General features: G+C 33.7%; 1 protein-coding gene across 4 annotated transcripts; it reads left to right on the forward strand.

Moving 5' to 3' along the window:
• Positions 1-5339: 5339 nt before the first annotated feature.
• Positions 5340-20136, forward strand: LOC120283564 (ubiquitin carboxyl-terminal hydrolase 12-like). 4 transcript variants are annotated; one of them, XM_039290272.1, is made up of 32 exons: positions 5340-5501; positions 5781-5844; positions 6015-6162; positions 6259-6416; positions 7514-7779; positions 7858-8076; positions 8152-8260; positions 8344-8459; positions 9357-9455; positions 9586-9695; positions 10158-10232; positions 12018-12114; positions 12200-12346; positions 12423-12503; positions 12605-12724; positions 13505-13627; positions 14624-14701; positions 14848-14936; positions 15016-15124; positions 15232-15300; positions 15391-15501; positions 16796-16851; positions 16954-17131; positions 17220-17321; positions 17401-17472; positions 17605-17670; positions 18056-18121; positions 18265-18351; positions 18886-19002; positions 19231-19305; positions 19392-19478; positions 19595-20136. In XM_039290272.1, exons 1-32 carry the CDS (start codon positions 5472-5474, stop codon positions 19634-19636), a joined length of 3366 nt encoding a protein of 1121 aa, XP_039146206.1. In that variant the 5' UTR covers positions 5340-5471; the 3' UTR covers positions 19637-20136. The 4 variants fall into 4 exon arrangements, with proteins under 4 accessions (XP_039146206.1, XP_039146207.1, XP_039146208.1 ...); XM_039290273.1 differs by having other exon boundaries at positions 18889-19002; XM_039290274.1 differs by having other exon boundaries at positions 12036-12114.
• The last annotated feature ends 1833 nt before the right edge of the window (positions 20137-21969 follow it).

The following is a 21969-nucleotide window of genomic DNA, read 5'->3' on the forward strand; positions in this document are numbered from 1 at the left end:
GCATTTCATTAAAGCCGAAAGTGCAAGAAGATGATGATGGCTCATAGAGCCATTGGTTATCTGAAGAAGCTCTCAGAGGTGGGCATACTAAGATGATGTTAGAGAGGTTGGAAAGTAGGAAGCTGAAGAGCTTGCTATAAAAATTCACCCTCTATTCACTCCTCCAACATGCGTTCATGCATTTAATGAATGCCAAGTGTCAATAACTAAATGCCATACTTATGTAGTGGTAGAAGAAGCTGGTTTCATGCAATATTTTCTCCTTTCAAAATATGGTTAGAAATTTAAAATGTAATCCCTGGGTGGGTTGTTATTATATAATATTGATTAAAACATTAAATTTAAAAAATCTAATATCTTAATTTAATTATAATAAATAATATTAGGAAAACTATAGCCTTATCTTTGAGCAATGTTAATACAACTTTTATGAGCAAATATTCATGTAACAATTATTAGTATTTTTTGGAAAGCACCACTTCTTTCACTACCTAGTCACTCTCATCATCATTAGGCCGGATTGGGCCAGGTGGGCTTAGAAAATTGAGATTTTGGCCCAACTCAAGCTTAGATCAGACTAGCCTCATTAATAGTTTGGGTCTTACTGGATCAGGCCAAATTTTAAAATATGAAGCCCATGGTCCAACTCATGGGCTTGACTATTTTGATCAATTATTAAATCAGGCTAGAACGCCCTATTGATTTGGCTTAGTCTGTTGTTATTTTTGTATTTAACTTTATTTAATTAAACTTTATGATGATTTAAAAATAAAAAAGTAAAATAAAAATAAAAATGAATAATTATATTAATTGATTAATATTATTACCTTTTCACTTGAGAAAAATTTTACATCATTACAATATAAGTGCATCCCAATTAGCTTGGCACCTACTTATTTGTCAATCATATGCAATTTTTCTATTTTACATAAAATAGGACCTCTATGTATTTGATTGATCAATGAAAATACAACCCTCTTTCAGGAGGAATCATGGAAGAAGCCGTTATTTGGCATGCATGACTCATGAGACTGGTCCATGACTGTTAGCTACTTAGTCAGTTAGCTTCCTTGTTTAATAGGCTTATCACAATCAATTAATCAATCATTTGTAATATTTTTATTTTTATTATTAGTATTTAATAATAAATCTAATAGGCTAGATCATGGCCCTGCCTTGTTAGATCAGCCCAAAAAAAGTTCAAAAGGGCCGATCCATCACTTAAAAATGATATACATATCAAATCCAAGGTTTTTTTTGGTCGGGCACCCATCAATCATTAACTTTGGATGTTTGGATCAAGCTTGGCCCAGCCTTGGGCCAAATGATGAGAGTGATTGCCTATGCCTTTTTGTATATCAACCCTTATAAATTTATTATGTGGGCATGGTAAGTAGATGTAATTTAAGTGACTATTTAGTTAAAAAATCACAGTTCAAACAACTTACACCTCACACACTTTTATAGTATTTTAATTTACAGTAAAATTTATTGTAAGTTGAAATAATGTAACGTGGCATTCAATCACCACCGTGGTCATTTTACTACTAAAACTATTTCATATGAAATTATTAAAATATTATAAAATATAAGTATACAAATATTTTTGTATTTTTATAATTAAAATATTTTTATAATAAAATAGTTTATGATAAAAATATTGTAAAATATTTAATAAACTAACTATTTTTATAGTTTTATGATTTAATATTTATATAATTAAATATTTTTGATTAAAAAACATTTTATAATTGCAAATATTATAAAAATATTTAATAAAGTAAGTGTTTTTAAAATTAAATTATAATTTTTAAGTAATAAAATTAAAAAAAATTAACTATTTTTAAATTTAATAAATAATTTAATCAATTAATTTTACTTAAATTAATTTTTGTAATCAATAAAATCCTTAATGTAAATAATAAATACTAAGATAATTTCACTAACCCACTTTTCACAAAATAATAATATCTTCAATTTACATCAAACTAAACAATAAATTAAATATAACATTTTATACTTATATTGTGATTTCATTCGCCGATAATCAAACAACCTTTTACAAGTGTATATAAATAATTACAATTTTTGCAGTGTTATGCATACAATTGTAATAACATCCAGAAAAAAAAATTCAATTTTAACTGATGGTTCCGGTGGGGGTGTGATGTGCTAAGTTTACTCAAAAACTCACTCAAGATTAAACACTCACACACAATCAAAGCAAGATAAATGAGACAAGCAAATTGGTAACCCATTCGACACAACCTTGCCTACATTTGGGGGCCAGGCCCGGAGAAGCAATCCTCTAGAAGTATAGGAACAAGGAGTACAACACTCACTCACTCTCTCAATACAAAGAATATCCTCTCAAGATTGCCCGACGGCCACACTCTCAACTCTCACCGAAGAGTCTCTCACTGTTGGCTCATCCTAAATCTTCAAGCAGGATCTCTTATATAGACGCACCGACGTCTAATAAAGTTACATCTTTTAGAATTCTTCGCAGCTTCTTAACTTGGACACATTCCAAAGTTAGATGTTGCAACACCCAGTTGTAACATGGCCCACCTTACTGAACATGACTGAGTTCTAGCCAGATGCACCCGAATCTGCGACCTTCAACCTCCTGGTTCCTTCAGTTCGCCTCGTAGCAGTTGACTCGACCCGAGCTCCTCTTGCCCGCAGCTGCTTTCTTCCTCACGTCACTTCAGAAGGTCTCCATCTCCCAAGGGATGTGCCTACCAAGGCACACGCGACCATCTCACCAAAGATAGCCACCGAAGATCTCCCAATCTTCTTTCCAAACTTGGCCCAAGTTTGGTCTTCCCAAATGATCTTCGTTTGACTCATGAAAATATTGTTACTAAACTTGATCTCATCTTCATCCAAGTTTAGCCTTCAATATCTTCAAGCAAGATCTTCAATCATCCATGCTTGGATCTCCAAATTTCTAATCATATCTTATGCAATCTTCAATCAATCTCCTCATATGACTAGTCTCCATCAATAGTTCCCCCCATAGATAGCTCTTGGATCTTTCTTCAATTAGTGATGCAAAATATGGTCTTGATAATCTCCTTGGCATATCTTTACCTTATTTAGTTTGTGTCTTCAAATAGCTTCACACCAAACTAAACCTTTTGTCTTCTAAAGCTTCATACCAAGTTTAACTTGTGTCTTCTACTATAATCTTCATGATCTTAAACTCTTGCCAATAATAGAATATTCCTCTCTCTTCAAATAGATCTTTCTGAAAAGGAGCTCTATCAAAGATATGAATAATCATCTCGGATCTTACCAAGGATAGATAATCATACCTAAAATAAAACTTACCTTTCTTGAAGAGATCCTATAGTTTTGATGCACTTACCAAAAATAGTTTATCATCACATGATTGTATTGAGAAGAATATCTACTAAATAAAGTCTTCAACCTTAATCTTCATAAAATCTCCACCTAGATCTATATCACATGTCATGACCTCATCCTTTGCCACATCATCATCCTAGTCACCTTTTCTTTTGATGAGTCATTTCTAGCCACGTCATCATCCTCATGCCATATCACCACTTGGCTTGTCATATAATGCCAATCTACGTCTTCAGACTTAACATTAACAAATGATGGATAGATGTGAGGGTAGATAAGTATTTTTCAAGAATACCCTTCCTCCTACTAGACCCGCCAGTCTCAGTCTAGGTGGTGTCAAGGTTTTTTTAATTCAAGTGTACCCTTATAAAACTTTATAATTTCATTTGTACTGCATCTAAATTCAGAATTTTCTAGAAACCTGAAAATGGTAACTTGATTGTTTTTTTTTTTTGGGTCAATCAACCAATTATATTTATTTGCTCAACATTACAAAAACATGGTTCAAAAACCAACACTAAAAAGAAGCTTCACCAGTACAAAATAAAACGGATTATAATATCCTAATTTGTCTCCTCATGGTAATTAATGCAAACATCATACCAAAACATTTAACTCCAACTATTTCTTGTTTTCCTGAAACATCAAACTTCCTAAACCAATCAGATCATTCTTTCCAACTCATCCATATTTTAACACCAGGTAATCTCATTCATGATACATGTATCCCACTATACTTCTCACCAGTCACCTTTTTTTTTTCACCAACCAATACACTTGCTTTGGTCGTTATAACAACCTTTACTAAAGCCCTTCATCTTCATCATTTATTCTTTATCACAGCTTTTCACTTAATTCTTCAGATATACCTCTGTTCAGCTGCCCCGTTCTACATAATTCTTTCAAAAAGATATTTTTTATATTTGAACATCACAATCTCCTAGACTTATCCAAAAGCTTCTTCAGCAGTAATTCTTTTTTCCTGAAAAAGCAGGCAATTCCTTGCTCTCCAAATGATTTAAACACTAACAGCCAAAGATGTTCTTCTAACCTTTGCTAACAAAGATTTCCCACCAGCTTTACGAATAAATCAGCTAATTTCTCTCGCCCATAGTAATTGCTTTCTTCTCACCTTGATTACACCTAGCACCTAATTCTACACTTCACTAGAAAACTTACAGTTAAAAAATAAATATTCCACCTGTTCTCTTTCTATATTACAGAAAACACATATGTCTAAGTTAACAATGTTCCTTTTCATCAATTTGTCTTTTGTGAGCAATCTCTTATGCAAAGCTACTATAATACAAAAGCATGCCTAGGAATATTTGTTGCGTACCACACCAATTTAGTCCAACAGACCTTCAATTAGGGTTGAATTAAAATATTCATATAATTATAAATTTTACAAGCTGTAATTATAATTATAATTATAATTACAATTAGACTTCTTTGCTTGGACTTTCATTTATACCCTTGTGATTCTTTCCAATTTCATGTACACATGTGCCCTAATAAAATCAAGTTTTCTATGTCTTCATTTGCATATAAGTGAATACTTGGCTTTATTTGCTTGCAAAACCTGAAACAAAACCTTATAAAATTCACATTTGTTTTTATGTCATTTTATATATATATATATATATGTATATTATTTTCTTTACCTATTTACTCCTCCAACAAGAGTTAATTAAAATTATATAAAAACTAAATTATCTCTTATATTTTTAATTAAAATTTTAAGTTCGATAAGATTTTTACAAAAAGTACAGAAGTAAAGTACTTCTGAAGGGGTGTCCAAGTAAATTTCCTAAAATTTCAAGGGCATATTAATATAAAATAATTAGAGTTCCATTTATCAGGCAGGCCACACGTGTCATGTAGACTTCGAAAATTCCCAAATTACCTTCGTCAAAATAAAACCCAGGTTGTGTGTTTCGGTGCCGTCGCTCGTGGGCCTGTTTCTTTTTCTTTTTCTTTTTGCTGCTCCGGCGCTCGACTCTCTCCTTCGGTCCTTCTTTGCTGCTCCCGCTGCCATTGCCGTCGAACGCCGCGCGGATCGCTGCGTTCTCCACCGCGATCGCCGCCTCTGACTGTTGATGACCATGATGACCCCGCCCCCTCTCGATGTATGCTTATCCTCAATCTCCATCCGACTTTTGTTCTGGTTTTGATTTGTTTTGATGTTTCTCGCCTTTTGGTCTTGATTTTAGGGTTGATGGTATAAATTATTGGTGGATTGATTGTGTTTTTCTAGGGTTTCGTGTTGTGTCTGGGCTTTGATGAGTAGAGTGAGATCGATGGCCATTTCAATCGGGATTAGTTTTTGGGGTTTTTAATGTGGCAAATGTTGGGGATCCTGCTGGATCTGAACTCTGATCGTGCTTTACGTTTGTTTTCTCTTGCAGCAGGAGGACGAGGAGATGCTTGTCCCCCACTCTGATTTCACCGAAGGTCCCCAGCCTATGGAGGGTAAATCATTATATTTATGTTTTTTTAGTGATTTTATTGAGTGAATACTAAAACAAGTTGTCCAGCGATCGGAGCTTCTGCTGGAGGCTTGTTGATGTTATGCTGTTATTAGGGTTTTGATACATGAATATTGTTCTTTTTGTAATTTTTTGGTGTTGATTTTGTCTTAGTGGCTCAACCAGAGGCTGCTAGCATTGCAGAGAATCAGCAGGTGGATGATCCTCCCACATCCAAATTCACCTGGGCTATTGAGAATTTCTCCAGATTGAACGTAAAGAAGCACTATTCTGAAACTTTCGTTGTTGGGGGCTATAAATGGTTGTTAGATCTTATCATTGACATCCTATGTTAGGAACTATAATTACATGTGGTTTGAGATTGGTCAAGAGAAGCTGATGCGTTTGTTTTTGATAGGCGGATCCTTATATTCCCCAAGGGAAACAATGTAGACCACTTGTCTATGTACCTGGATGTTGCTGATTCGCCGGCCCTGCCATATGGGTGGAGTAGATATGCACAATTCAGTTTGTCTGTTGTCAATCAAATCCATAACAAGTATACAGTCAGAAAAGGTATTTTTTAAGTAATCTTTGTGTTTTCTCGTTAAAGCACACTCTAGTTGTCGTATTTGTGTTTACCTTGTAGCCTAAAGAGCAATGAGGATTGTTAGCTTTATTTTATGATATTGGTACAGGTTCCTACTATTGTGTGCATTTATTACCAAGATCCACATGCTCTATTGTTTTCTTGCGCTTGCTTTCTTCCCTTTCTTCATGCAGATATTGTCGTTTAGTAACAACACTTGATACCTAACTAGGTGTTTCACATCACGACTAGCCACGTGGTGAAAGTAATCATTCAAATTACAAGAGGATCATCTTTTCTTCAATTTAAATGATTGCTGCCAATTCAATAGAGTTACTTTCCTTTTTCTAAAAGAGGATTCTGGTCGATCCATTGGGTGTTCTTCACTTAGCTTGAGCTGACAATGTCCTTAGATTTTGTGTGCCACCTTTTCCTGCATTTTCAATTAATTGCTTTTTGGTCACTGGACAGGATCGACAAATTATCGATCATTTAATATATTTTGCTTGTCAATCTGGACCATTATTCCCTTCTGAGGCTTTAATTGTCAGAACTCATAAGGTTTTAAGTAATCAAATAAAATAGTTATTCAGAGAGCGTCTTCGAGACTTGTTTGGCTCATATTCAAGAGCCATGCAAGTTGTATTTGCTAATCTCCAACATTGGTGCTGCTGACTATTTTGGAAGCTTAAGTGATTCTTCTGTTATCTTTTTTAGTTGTGGTACTGTGCCATTTCTAGATTGATTAATTATATTGACATAACTATTGTTGAAAAATGCTTATGACTTAGTTTTTTTTAATGCATATGCCACACATGTTTAAGTATATTTCCTTGGTATAGTGTTAGGACTCACCTTTGTTACATCACCTGATAAGTTTGGTGGGTAAGTTGATATCTACTTCAGGTTTGCGCTCACCTAGTTTGCTTGCATAAGTAATGGCCATTTTGATTGATATTCTAATGTTACTTTGTCTTAGTTTCCTCATCAAATGTCTTTTCCCTGGCAACTATTTAGTTTTTTTTGTGAAATAACATTTTATTTTGTTTTACTATAATTTATTTTGTTATTCTTTGATTCTCAGAAACTCAACACCAATTCAATGCTCGTGAAAGTGATTGGGGTTTCACATCATTTATGCCTCTTTCTGAACTTTATGACCCAAATAGAGGATACCTTATTAATGACGCATGCATAGTTGAAGCTGAGGTTGCGGTTCGTAGGGTTGTTGATTATTGGTCTTATGACTCAAAAAAAGAAACAGGCTATGTTGGTCTAAAGAATCAAGGAGCTACATGTTACATGAATTCTCTTCTCCAAACCCTTTATCATATTCCGTACTTCAGAAAAGTATGATTATACTTTATACCTCATTTTAGGTTGTATGAGTAATCTTTTGGATTTAATTTGTATATTTGTCTCTTGCAGGCTGTATACCACATGCCGACAACTGAGAATGATATGCCATCCTGGAGCATTCCTTTGGCCCTGCAAAGCCTTTTTTACAAACTTCAATATAGCGATAATAGTGTTGCTACAAAAGAGCTGACAAAATCTTTTGGATGGGATACGTATGATTCATTCATGCAGCATGACGTGCAAGAGCTTAACAGAGTTCTTTGTGAAAAGTTAGAAGATAAGATGAAGGTCTGTTTTAGCTATTGTTTTTCTTCTTAATTCTCGATGTAGTTAATGAATTATGCATCTTTGATGTCGTCCTAGGGAACTGTTGTGGAGGGTACCATACAGCAGTTATTTGAAGGCCACCATATGAACTACCTTGAGTGTATTAATGTGGACTATAAGTCTAGCAGAAAAGAATCATTTTATGGTACGTTACAAAAGAATGTCATTTACCTTGTGAACCATCCTTTTTTTTGTCAACCATATTAACAAGCACATTTGCTTTTGAAGATCTTCAACTTGATGTTAAAGGCTGTCAAGATGTTTATGCTTCTTTTGATAAGTATGTTGAAGTTGAGCGACTTGAAGGGGATAACAAATATCAGGCCGAACAATATGGTCTACAGGTTAGTTGTTTCCATCATAAATCTGACATGAAGATTCTCAGAGAGCATTTAGCAAGGTTAAAATTCTGCTTCCGTTTTGGGCAGAACCATTTGAAGGCTTAGCCTTCTTAATATGTAAAAGCTCGCCATTGAGACAGCTTGTCATACAAATTAAGATTGATTTTCTATAATAATCACTTTAGTATTATAGAGAGTGTGTGGACAAATTTTCCTGCATAATGGATGTATTTGAATCCTGAGGGGTTTTGAGTTCCGTCCTTGTTTCACATTTGGTTCTTCCTTAGCGTTCAAGGCAATTAATTGAAAATAGTGATGATAATTTTCTTTTCAAAGGCAAACTGTATGTCTTCTTTAAATTATTTTGTTTTATTAGATTTTATTCTTTTGCAACTGTCTAAATCCGGTGAAGATAATGCACTATGTTATGACATCTGGTTTTTATGCTACTATCAATCTTGGTAATGCTTAGTGACCTTTATATGATTACAAGGTAAGATCTTTTTTCATGCTTACGTTTCTGTAATAACTATAGATACAAGGATGCATTTCAAAGAAAATACTTAGTGCAGAATGGACTAGCCTGTATAGAACTCCTGTATGTTGGCTCTCTATTGATGTATAAGCTCATTCATTCTCTGCCGTTGGTTCTATTATTCTCATTCTCATGTTATGTCAATGTATCCATGATTTGGCTCAAAAATTTCTGTGATCAAGGGGCTCTTATGGTAACATTGCACTTCATTTAGTTTTATGGTTTTACTTCACCAGCTTTTCTTTTATTGCTCTGTTTGGTGTGTGTTGAATGCGACATTTCTATTTGTCCTTATAATTTGATCCACATGGTCTTTTTTTGGATAAGATCCTTAGGAAGGCAACTATAAATTCATGGCTTTGCAGGAGGCAAAGAAAGGTGTTCTCTTCATTGACTTCCCACCTGTTTTGCAACTCCAGCTGAAACGGTTTGAATATGATTTCATGAGGGATGCTATGGTAAAGGTCAGTATTTTGAAAAATGCTAATTTGTGCAAGGCATGCATGAATAATACATTGTAGTTGTGTGACAAGCTTTTTCTCTTATGTGTTTGGACAACTGGCTTTACTGAATATTCTGAAACTGGAAATGCAGATAAATGATCGATACGAGTTCCCTTTGCAATTAGATCTGGATAGAGATAATGGAAAATACCTTTCTCCAGATGCAGACAGGAGCGTGCGCAATTTATATATGCTTCACAGGTACATGGTTCCATTTAAAATATTTGTTCCAGTGATCACTAAAAATCAGACAACTGTTTGATTATGTAGTTTTGAGCATTATTTGACGAGTTTACCTGGAACATTGTCAAAAATCAACATGATGTCCTTCATGGAATTTATCTTCAATTAAATAAATAAATAAATAGAAGTGGCTTGGTACTTAGTTTGTCCTGTTCAAATGCCTGAATCTTGGTGTTTAACTTTATGTATTTTGGTAGTTTTCTTTTTGGCTTCTTTAATGCTCTTTTCTGGCCGTTGATATTTCATCTTTTATCTATCCTTTTATTTGCAAATTTTAGCTTGGAAGGTTCTTATTTTGGTTTTTGCTGGTTTGTGTTTCATATTTTACTTGCCTCCTGTTGGCAGGGTTTGACTTTGATTCTTTTTTTTGTCTTGTGTGCATGTATGTTTGTGTGCTTTTTCTGGTGTTTCTTCGAGCAGTGTCCTTGTTCACAGTGGTGGGGTCCATGGAGGGCACTATTATGCTTTTATTCGGCCTACTTTGTCAGAGCAGTGGTAAGGAATCGTATGTTGTTTGGTTTTCTATCATGTTTCACATAGCTCTTGAGTTAAATATATTTTTTTTTTATGTTCCTGATCTTCCTGAGAAGGTTGAACATTCTTTTTATGGATGCGGCCGACTTCCTTGCTTTGGTAGATATTGGAACAGATGGACCATAGTCATCAGTTAAACTTAACTTATTCTTTAGGTCTTTAATCGTGTTAAATGTTGATGTGACATATTTACCCTCATAAGATTTCTATATGCTTGCAAACATTTGCAAATTTCAATTCTTACATATATATTCCTGGGTTAAACTGAAACATTTGCTAACATTTACAGTTCATCTGAGATAGTAAAATGGCATTTCTTCCCCTATTTGTATGGCTTACACGACTGTAAGAATGATTAAAAGGGCTTACAAGTTCTTTTACAATATTGATTCAAGTTGCATTTACAAAACATCCAAATTTAACTACAAAAAAATATTTAATTGTTAAGTGTACACATGTTAAAATTTAAACTTTGCAGGGGAATTTTTTTTAACTAAAAGCTTTGCTTGTGTAAGGATATTTTATCAGGGTGCTTACAAAAATATATGGGAAGCCTGCTGATTTCCCTCAAGATAACTGATTTTGATGTATTTTGAAGTTTGTTATTTCCTTCAATAGAAAAAATGTTGTAGACATTTGGCTGAAAGCCTGGAGGTCTATGCAACTCAGATACCTACAAGTTTAGTGATTTTACCATAAATGCAAATCTTTTACTTGGACAAGTGTCCTCAATTCAATTGAATCCTTTCGTCTTTCCAAAGTCTATATGATTGCATAGGAAATTGTAAGTTGCAATGAACTCTTTTCAAGAAAAACAATTAGAAGAATTTTCTAATAGAACCCTTTGATTATCCTCACTTTTTTCTTGTTTTCTTTATAGATTTTTACAGGCAATTGTATTTCTATATGCATGAAACATGAAGCTGAACATGAAAATGATTATGGATTGTGTTATTAGAGTCTCAGGGTATCGGATGTACCTTTTTAAACCTATGATTTGTTGCATGCAGATCACCTTGGTTGCTAATCATTTTGGCATGTATTGGGTATGGATCAGTTTTAATATCAGTATTCGATACATGAAATATATATGATGGTCCACCTATGTCTCTGTTTGAGAAAGCTATTCTAACCCAATGTTTGTTATGAACTGTGCATATCTTCTCATTTGCTACAATATCCAAATATTGGATGCACCATCTTCATAGTCCTTCCAAAGGATCATGAAGCTTATTTTGCCATGCCTGTGCATGTGTCACAGGTATTATCGTATCAGGGTACATATGCTTGGACAGGCCTTTTGAAGTTAAGGAGCTGCCTTCTTTAAGTCATATTTTTAGAATATATCTCCTATCATGTGTACTCATTCAAGAATAGCTATGTTAGCCATGTTAGTAGAAAGCTTCTATTGATTATGTTATTTTGATGTTGGGTGACATTTTCTTATTCTGATAATTCTATTTTTGGCTCCTTTTTTTAATTTTAGCAATGTCCTTGACCTCTTTTTGAAGTTTTCTCTAGCCAGGTTATGGTGAGAACTATTTCTGACTACATTTTTGTGGCAACTATGTGGTTTTAAATTTTCTTTTATGACTGACGATAAATGCTCTGAGCTTGTGACCAAAAGATCATTTGCTCTGTGTGTAGAAATTTTGTTCTATACTCCTTTCTGTTTTTGTAATTTTTTTTATTGGAACTTGAGTAAATCATTTATGTGGCAGAAGAAAATTAACGGACCTGATGAAGCTTTGGGGGGTTTTTCAGGTATAAATTTGATGATGAAAGGGTAACCAAAGAAGATCCGAAGAGAGCGTTGGACGAACAGTATGGTGGTGAGGAAGAGGTAATATTTTGTCATCACAAACTTCTCAAGTATCTGTCCTTTGTGTTTTTGACCCTCATTAATTTTTTTTTCTTGAATAAATCAGTTGCCTCAGGCAAACCCTGGGTTCAATAATACTCCTTTTAAGTTTACAAAGTATTCAAATGCATATATGCTTGTTTATATACGAGAGAGTGACAAGGACAAAATAATTTGCAATGTGGATGAGAAGGACATTGCTGAACATCTAAGAGTAAGTGCAGTTAGGTTTATCATTCTCTTGGTTTTTCATATCATGGTGGTTCTTGGGTTAACTCATTATTTTTCAGATAAGATTAAAGAAAGAACAAGAAGAGAAAGAACACAAGAAAAAGGAAAAGGCAGAGGCACATCTTTACACCATCATAAAGGTTTTTCATTTAATTTTCTTCTGGATTTTATCCTGTATTAAAATGGCCACTTCAATGAAAATCATGTCGTTTTGCTTAATTCTGTTATTTGTTGCCTCTAGGTTGCTCGAGATGAGGATTTAGCTGACCAGATTGGAAAGGATATCTATTTTGACCTTGTGGACCATGATAAGGTCCGCAGCTTCCGTATCCAGAAACAGTTGCCATTCACACTTTTCAAGGTAATGGATTTTTATTGGGTACAGGGAGCAAATTAAGTAGATTATTTTCCTTTGTCTTTCTTAACAGCTAAACAAATGATAATACCTTGTGTAGCTTCAAACCGTCAGAGATCATATTTCCTCTTCTAACATATAAGTTGTGTTGTAGGAAAGTAGAGGTAAATAAAAATGGGATAAAATAAGTTGTCTTTTTTCTTTTATTTTCCTCTACATTTGTTACACTTACACTTGTGCCATGTTCGGCTGGGGAGTAATGGAGGAATCAGGTCTGTTACTCTTTATAGAGAGCCTAACAACCAATTTATTATTCCAACTAGTTTAATCTCACTTGTTCTGATTGAGAAGGTTTATTCTATAGCAAGCTTATATTCTTAGTCCACCCTCTTTCCCAATCAAATTGCTGCTTGATCAATAATTTAATTCAGAATTCTTTTTGTCCTATTTGAAATAAGAATCTCTACCAAGGGCAGCCACTTCCCTTAAAAGGACCAAATGGATCTGTGCCAAAATATCACAATTCCTGTTTTATTTCTGTAGGCATACACAAATTGTGTTGAATATATGTTTCTTATGACCTAGAATGTGACTTCCCTTTTTCTAAATGAAGAGGCCCATTCTTCGAAATGGAATTACCTCTAAATTAATGATGGTGATTCAGTCTGGCAGCAAGCTGAACTTGTCACATTCATAGTCTAGCTTGTTGCAAGGTTTTTATTCTTTCTATGTTTCCATTGTCTACTCAATAATATTTAAGGTTCTCAATGTTGAAGTCATTAACAGGAAGAGGTAGCAAAAGAATTCCGCATCCCTGTGCAATTTCAGCGTTTTTGGCTATGGGCTAAGCGTCAAAACCACACTTATCGTCCCAATCGGCCTTTAACTGCCCAAGAGGAAGCACAGTCAGTAAGTATTATTTTTTGGCACCTTATTTTTAGTATCATGAACCGTAACTTGCTATTGAAGTTCAGACTGATCGAAATTGTATGCAACAATTATCTCTGTATTTATTGTTGTTATTATTATATGTATACATATGTATATTTGTTAGTTACAAGAAATAGGTGCTTTCCATCAAGTAACTGTTTTTTGCATAAATATTTAAATTTTTTTATTAAATTATTAGAAATATAATTCATATAAAGGTAGTTAGATTAGTGGATGCTATTTTTCTCTTTGTTCATCAACCTGACATGTTTAAATTTTATGATCAATTTTGTTAGAGGGTAAAATATTTTGTTCATAGAAATTTTAAATTTGATTGCGAGCGTTAGGCAAGGTTGAACTGAAATGATTGCATTTATGTATGTTTAACTGTCATATGTGGAAGTTGTGTGAGTAGGTTTTAGGTATTAAACAGTAAAGATAGGTTAGTATTAACATTAATATTGTAACACCTAGGTTGTGTTTGCTTTGGGGGTCAAGGGTTGGAGCCAATGCTTATCCCACAAACGTCCAACAAAACACCTTAAGTTGGGTTAGATTATCCCGCCAACCTTCTTTAATTAGATTTTATTATTTTAAAAAATATTGTAACAGATTGATTTTTTAAAAAGATATATAAAATAATCTATTGTTAATTAGAAAGGTATAATTTTAATCTTTAAAGATTTAATTTTGGTTTGTATCAATTAAGTCAAAGTTTAGTTAAACTCCAAATAAAGGTTCTCTCCAAAAAGATTTCAAATGATGAAGCCTCAGTCGTATTATCCCAACCTACAACAAAACACACCCATAGAGTATTTTCCAAACAATTGAAATTAATTTTGCTTTTTATTTTTATGATTATTCAGTTTCTGCTCTTGTATTATTAGCATAATACTGTCATGCTGTAATAGCCTCAACTATTTCTTCAGACTTATTCAAATTGGAAGAAAGTTTTCATTAGTTGTTCCTCTGTAGGTTGGACAACTGAGAGAGGTCTCAAACAAAGCACATAATGCGGAACTAAAGCTATTCCTTGAAGTTGAGCTTGGACTGGTAAATTTGCTTATTAAAAAAAATAATAAGTAGCTTTGTTTTTGTCTTTTTAATTTTTTTTTTGTGGGATGGGTGTCACCAGTACATCTCAATCAAAATCATAAAATAATTGGCGATTTGTAACTCTCAAATTTTTTGTTCTTCAGGATTTACGTCCTCTACCTCCACCTGACAAATCCAAAGAAGATATCCTGCTTTTTTTCAAATTTTATGACCCTGCCAAGGAAGAGTTACGGTATGTGTTGATAATTGCATAGTCATTTTGTTGCGTCAAGTATAGTTTTTGCTAAAAAGCTCTTTTCCTTTGTGTAAAGGTATGTTGGGAGGCTTTTTGTTAAAGCATTGGGAAGGCCACTTGAAATACTGGCGAAACTGAATGAAATGGCTGGTTTCCCCCCAAATGAACAAGTTCAACTTTTTGAGGTTGGTAGTTCATTGAGGCATTTGACCTGGAGGACATTTCTTTTTTCATTCCAAGAATGTGATTGCATTCACTATACATTTTGATTCCCTCCATTATTGATGCTCAGGAAATAAAGTTCGAACCAACTGTAATGTGCGAACACATTGACGTCAAATTTACATTTCGATCTAGCCAGGTTCTAATGGACATGAATTACATTATAATAAATGCACTTTTTTTTTTTGTATTTTAATGTTTGGTGGCATCTCTAATTTCCTATCTGCAGCTTGAAGATGGCGATATCATTTGTTATCAGAAAAATCCCTATGTAATGAGTGATGTTCGGCATAGGTATCAGGATATTCCAACTTTCCTAGAATATGTGAACAACCGGCAGGTACCTATCATATATATTATATTATTAACAGGAATATGTTTATACTATCTTTTCTATTGCAAGGTCCCTTATGGTAGAACTGCTTTCTGCATTGTGTTATTTATTGTTAAACATAACCTATTTTTATTAATCATATTACTTATTCAAATTTATAAGCCTTGCATTGCTGTATATTTGATGGAAAGGGAAGGAGTTGTTTGCTTATTACCTCCTGGAAAATGCTAGCATCAATTAACTGCCTGCTTTTTTTTAGAAATTATCTATTATCTGCTTTACCTTCACTTTTCTGTCTGCCTTATGTGGTTCATCATTGTTATAACATGCATGTGTTGAACTTCCTCACTATATATGCAATGTTACCATTTTGTGCCCATTTCTTTTACTCATGATTTCCAATGTGTTATATGTTCCTACAGGTACCAATAAAATTTCTTTTTATCTGGAATATTCCTGTATAGTTTCTTCTCCTATATAATTTTATAATATCAGCACATAATGTTTTGATCTCTTGTGGAGGTGGTGATATGTGATGGCTAAAAAGTCACAGATTGCAATGTAGATCTTATTAGTAAGAATTGTTTTTATTTGAACAGCTAAAATGACACTACTAAGTGAAGGTTTGGAATCTTCTATGAATAATTTATATGTCTGGATCGATGGAGTTGTGGGTAGTTTGTAGTTGGTACACTATGAGCTCAGTATTTGGAGAACCTTGAGGACCAACAATGTGGATGTGGAATGTACCTCTCTTTGACGACCTTTAGCTTTTATGGTCTAGGAAACCTGTTTCCCAAAAGCTTCAGATGTTTCATTGTTAAATTCCTGATTCTAGATCTTGTAGAGGAGTCATTCACTTATTGCTTCAAGGCTTATTCTACTTTCATTCTGGAACCTTATATTTGGATTGACTTTTCTTGTGCTAACTTTATTAGAAGAAAAGAGATCATTGCGCATGAAAAAAGATTTTATTTGTGTCTTTTTTTTTCATCTTTTGATCACTTTTGCACATCTTATGCTATTCCTACTTGCCCTGACTCCACTATGCCATGGTTTTGAATCTACTTGGAAATTTGATTATAAGCTTCTTCTGCTTTGGATATTCTGTATTTTAACATCATTCCTTTATTATCGGACTTCGTATTTTCTTGATGCCGGGTGTGGTTTTTACTTACCATAACTTCACAATTCCTTGTTCTTGAATCTACTTGGAAAGTACAATTATGAGTTTTTTCTGCTATGGATATTCTGCTTTTCAACTTGTTTTACACGTCATACCTTGTATTTGGTGCTGTAGGTTGTTCATTTTCGGTTATTGGAGAAACCGAAGGAAGATGACTTTTGCTTAGAGTTGTAAGTATTCTGATTGTTAAATATGTTAATTTTTCCTTTTTCATCTGGTAATTGGCCCATTATGATAAAATTTATTTATCAGAGAAGTGTTTTACTATAAAGGTCTAAGGTTTTCACATATGATGACGTGGTGGATAGAGTTGCTCGCCACCTTGGTTTGGATGATCCTTCCAAAATTCGCCTTACTTCCCATAATTGCTACTCTCAACAGCCAAAACCCCAACCAATTAAGTACCGTGGTGTAGAACATCTTTCTGATATGTTGGTCCACTACAACCAGGTTAGTCTCTTAGACCTTAAATCATTTCATTTTATATATACATATTATATTTGGGGAATTGATTGGTTCCAAACATGTTGGCATGCAGACTTCTGATATACTGTATTATGAGGTTTTGGACATTCCTCTTCCAGAATTGCAAGGATTAAAAACTCTTAAAGTTGTATTCAATCACGCCACAAAGGATGAGGTTGATTTTTGTGCTGGTTCTGTTCTAAGGCCATTAGTTTTGAACTGGTAATCACTGCAATGTGTATGTTTATCTTCAGGTGGTGATTCACAGTATTAGACTCCCAAAAAATAGTACTGTGGGCGATGTAATCAGTAACCTAAAAACCAAGGTGACTTTTGTTTGAATCAGTTTGAGGATCTGGTCTCATACAATTCTCTGAAATAAAGAATTTCTCATGGGTCATTTGTTTTATGGCTCTACATCAGTTAACCTTCACCTTCTTGACACCTCCTTGAAACAGGTTGAGCTCTCCCATCCCAATGCAGAACTGCGATTGATTGAAGTCTTCTATCACAAAATTTACAAGGTATTCAATAAGTTATAACTAATGTTTGCAGTGTATTCTTATATGTTTATTTGTAAAGATTCAGTGTAGTGTTTTGAAAATGTCTAGGGTGGCGTACCAAGAAAAATACAACATTGAAAGATATGAGTCAGTTATAGTTTGTTTCATTATCAACTTGACTCAATTGTGGTTTATTGTATTTGTTTTGGATTTGTTCCAGTCTCGTCTGTTGCATTGTCATCATTGTTTAAATGTTCTGCAAGACTAACACTGTTATTTGTTTGAAAGAGTTCTTTGAAATTGTTTTTTTAGTTGCCTATTTTGGCAAGTGAAGATCTGTGGATGGCATGGGGTATTAATTTGTATGTTACAGTTACCTGATCATTATTGTGTTTGTTTCTTGCAGATCTTTCCACATAATGAAAAGATAGAAAATATAAACGACCAATATTGGACTTTACGAGCGGAGGAGGTAAGTCAACTAACAACTCCAGGTTGATAGCTGTCAGGCTTATTAATGTTTGGGTAGTTCCACATGTCAGATGATGTTGTGGATTTCCTGATAGCCTGCACAGGTATTTTTTCCTGAAGTTCTGCAATTCTGCCTCATTACAGATTCCTGAGGAAGAGAAAAACCTTGATCCCCGTGATCGCTTGATTCATGTGTACCATTTCATGAAAGATGCGAATCAAAATCAGATGGTATGCTTTTGCTGCTCCATATTTATATGTAAAGTTTATATCTGTCCAGTGCATTAAGTTTATATTGTGGATCCCATGACCTTTTACATGGAGTAATGGGCAGTAGTTGTAGTCATGGAATGAATGGTCGAGATTGGAAATAGAGCGAGTATTGGAGGTCCGGCAATAATATGTTCTGCAATCCATGATACCATTGACCTTTCTTGTTAGTCTCAAGTTCACTATTATTGTAAAGAATCTTATGAGCCACATTTGGTTTTAGAATAGCATTCGAGGCAGGCATCTCTGTATGGTTGTTTTTGTGGAACATTAAAAATGAGCTCAATGGTTGTTGCTCTTCCAAATATTCTTCTCTATATCTAGCTAAACTAGAGTATAAAATATAAACTAGTCAAATTAAGTTTACTTGAAAATCTAAATTATGTCCTCATCATCCTCTATATGTTGATTTTTAAAAGAAAAATTAGATATTTTAATTTGGCTTGCAAAATAGCATTGTCTAATTTGTGTGGATTATGTCTTCCATCTCCCCAGCAGATTCAGAACTTTGGTGATCCTTTCTTCTTGGTTCTTCATGAAGATGAGACTTTAGCTGAGGTAAAAGGGCGTATTCAGAAGAAACTGCAGGTTCCAGATGAGGAGTTCTCTAAGGTATAACTTGTCCTTTTGTGTAGATATACCAAAATATTGATTTGAACCATTTTTCTACATACTTCAATCTTATCTTCTTGTTTCTCCTTTTTGACATAATAATTTTTTATGCTTCAAATTTGTCAATTTCCATATATAGGTAATTCTGCTTTTACTTGGCATCCAATTGTGATTTTCTCTGCTTTAGTCTTCCTGGTCTTTGATTTTCCTTTTGCTTAATTTGTCCAGTGGAAGTTTGCATTTTGTTCACATGGTCGGCCTGAATACCTTGAAGATGCCGATATCGTCTCCACTCGCTTTCAGGTAGATCCCTTTCCTTTCTGTACTTCTTATTTGGTTAAGCATTTAACTAATCCAAGCTGCTGCTTGGTCTGACTTTGCCTCTTCAGAGAAGAGATGTGTATGGTGCTTGGGAGCAATACCTGGGACTTGAGCATGCTGATACTGCTCCAAAAAGGTCTTACACAGTCAATCAGGTACGCTGCCATTTGTTTTCAATCCTATTTGACCCATGCTCCCAATGGTGTTACTGGTTTCTATTTCTAACATGTTATACTGCTGATTAATTTTGTTCTCTTTTCACCATTCACAGAACCGCCATACATACGAGAAACCTGTTAAAATCTACAACTAAATGGATGGCGAAACCTGTTCCCCTCACAATCATGAGATTTCTGAAACAAGAGTGAACAGGAAATCGATGTTCTCAAAACAACATCCTGTTTAGATTCAGCAGGGTCATAATCTTTGTTGTTCGGGTATATAATCAAATTTCAATGCTGACTAGGGAGAGGTCCGGGATGGTGTTGAGGTTTCCCCACCAATGCTGTTTCTCAGTTTTCCCTTATGCTGGTTCTCTGATAAAGGCTCCTCCATTAGAATAGTGGATCACCTCAACCTTCATTTCCAGTGTAATTTAGATGGTATATAAAAAAAAAGTTTTTGGAATAGGTGTTGTATACAGGTTATATAGTTGAAGCTTGTTCGGAATTTTTTTGTTTTTGTTTTTGTTTTTGTTTTGTGGGTTTTTTTCTTACCAGTTTGTTTTGCCTAGTTGGTTCAAAAGTGGGGCTGTATAATATATGGTCATTGGTGCTGGGGATTGCTGAGTTATGACATTGTCATATTTCTTCAGATACAGGTAGATATGTCCTCTTTTATTTATTTATTTATTTTTTTGGAAAATTCATAATTGCTTCAGATTCCGGTTCTCTCGCAGGCCATTAGTGAATGGCAACAGGATGAAAAACTAGTGTTAACTCATATGGGCCTTGCTTTTATTTTTATTTTTATTTTTATTTTTATTTTTTTACCCCTTGACAATGTCAACTGCTTGACCGTTCAAGTGGACTTGCTTCTCTTTGCACAGCAAGACAACCGTATGGTTGGTGATTGCTTACGATTTAAAGTGCTTTAAGTTGTTGGAAAATGGAAATATCCATATATTCAAATTTATAATTGAAATGTTTATAATATCACAGCATTTATAGAGTAATTTTTATTCTTAAATTGAAACTTGAATGATAATAAAGTATAGACTTTGAAGTTTTTTTTAATCATTGATATATGTGACGAAACAAACAAAAGATATCCGTCATGATTTAGAAAATAAATTATAAATTTTTATAATTTACATGTTCATATATATATATATATATATATTTATTAAAAACATAAACAGACGATTTTATGGTGGGAGCCTAGAAGCGAGGAATATATACTTATATGAGTTCTTAACAAAAGTGTAGAATGCGCATATTTATTACTGGAGTTCAACGAACACAAAAAAAGTTTAGAAAATAAAAGGCCTGATATACATATCTCGAGAAATATTTTTAACATGAAAGAGCAGATTGGTCAGTGGGTTAAATTTTCTTGATGATTTTGCCTTTGCATGGGTCTTCATGAGGAGTTGTGTTCAATATATAAGAATTGGTTGATGCTTTTGATGGAGGTGTAATGGCAATGAAATCTAGAAATAAGTATTCTTGGAGATACCTGACGGACTTTATAATAAGTAGAGGCGTCAATTGATCAAGTATTTTGTGAGCAACTCAGTTTCAATTTGGCAAAAACTTAGAGCTCAAGTTGAAAAATTAATTTTTGCAAGTTGTGCTCAAGCTCAGTTTTTGAGCTTAAAAATAATTTTAAGCCACAGTTAAGGGAAGTTGGGCTCAATTTAACATTTTGTACTTTATATACGGTTTTTTTTTAAAAAAAAATCAAGTCATAAATGAGACTTTAGTTTCAAATTAAATTTACCCAAATTTCAAAAGTAAATATAGTTAATTTGTAAATCTAATTGAGAACTTAAGGTTTTTAAATTATAATCAAGCTAAACTTGAACTTGAGTTGGGCCCAACCCAATCAAGCTTAGTCTTTCTATAACCCTACTAATGGGGTTATTCATATTAACCCTCATGTAACAGCATAATATATATATATATATATATATATTAGTTCATCCCTTCCAATTGTTTAATGTCGGTTCCTAATCCACTTAGTTAAAAAGGACTTGCTAAATACACTTACTATGATGCCTATTCATTTAATGAGAGTTGACTTAATATTTAAATTACTAAAAATATCCTAAAGAATATAAAAGCTGAATTTTTCTTTGCATAAGATAAAAAATTAAAACTTGAATATCACACAGATATTTAGTTGAAAAGATCTTTATGATAACGATGGATGTTAAGTAGTTACAACTATACACTAAACAGGTGGTGCAATATCTGAAGTATGTAAGGTATGTTGTTAACCACCAAGACAACCAAACTAACTATCTATAAAAATATATTAAGCATTTTATAGAAAGATTCTTAGGGATATTTGGTTGCCCGTATTGTAAATTACAGTGTAAGTGATAAACGCCTAAATGTATATATTTTATACGTTTGTGTTGTTTACTATTTACACACATTTCGATAAATCAGGCCCTTTTATAGTTTAATTGGTTCCGTTCAT

This window comes from Dioscorea cayenensis, chromosome 19 (genome assembly GCF_009730915.1).
Source record: "Dioscorea cayenensis subsp. rotundata cultivar TDr96_F1 chromosome 19, TDr96_F1_v2_PseudoChromosome.rev07_lg8_w22 25.fasta, whole genome shotgun sequence".
Classification (NCBI taxonomy): Eukaryota; Viridiplantae; Streptophyta; class Magnoliopsida; order Dioscoreales; family Dioscoreaceae; genus Dioscorea; species Dioscorea cayenensis.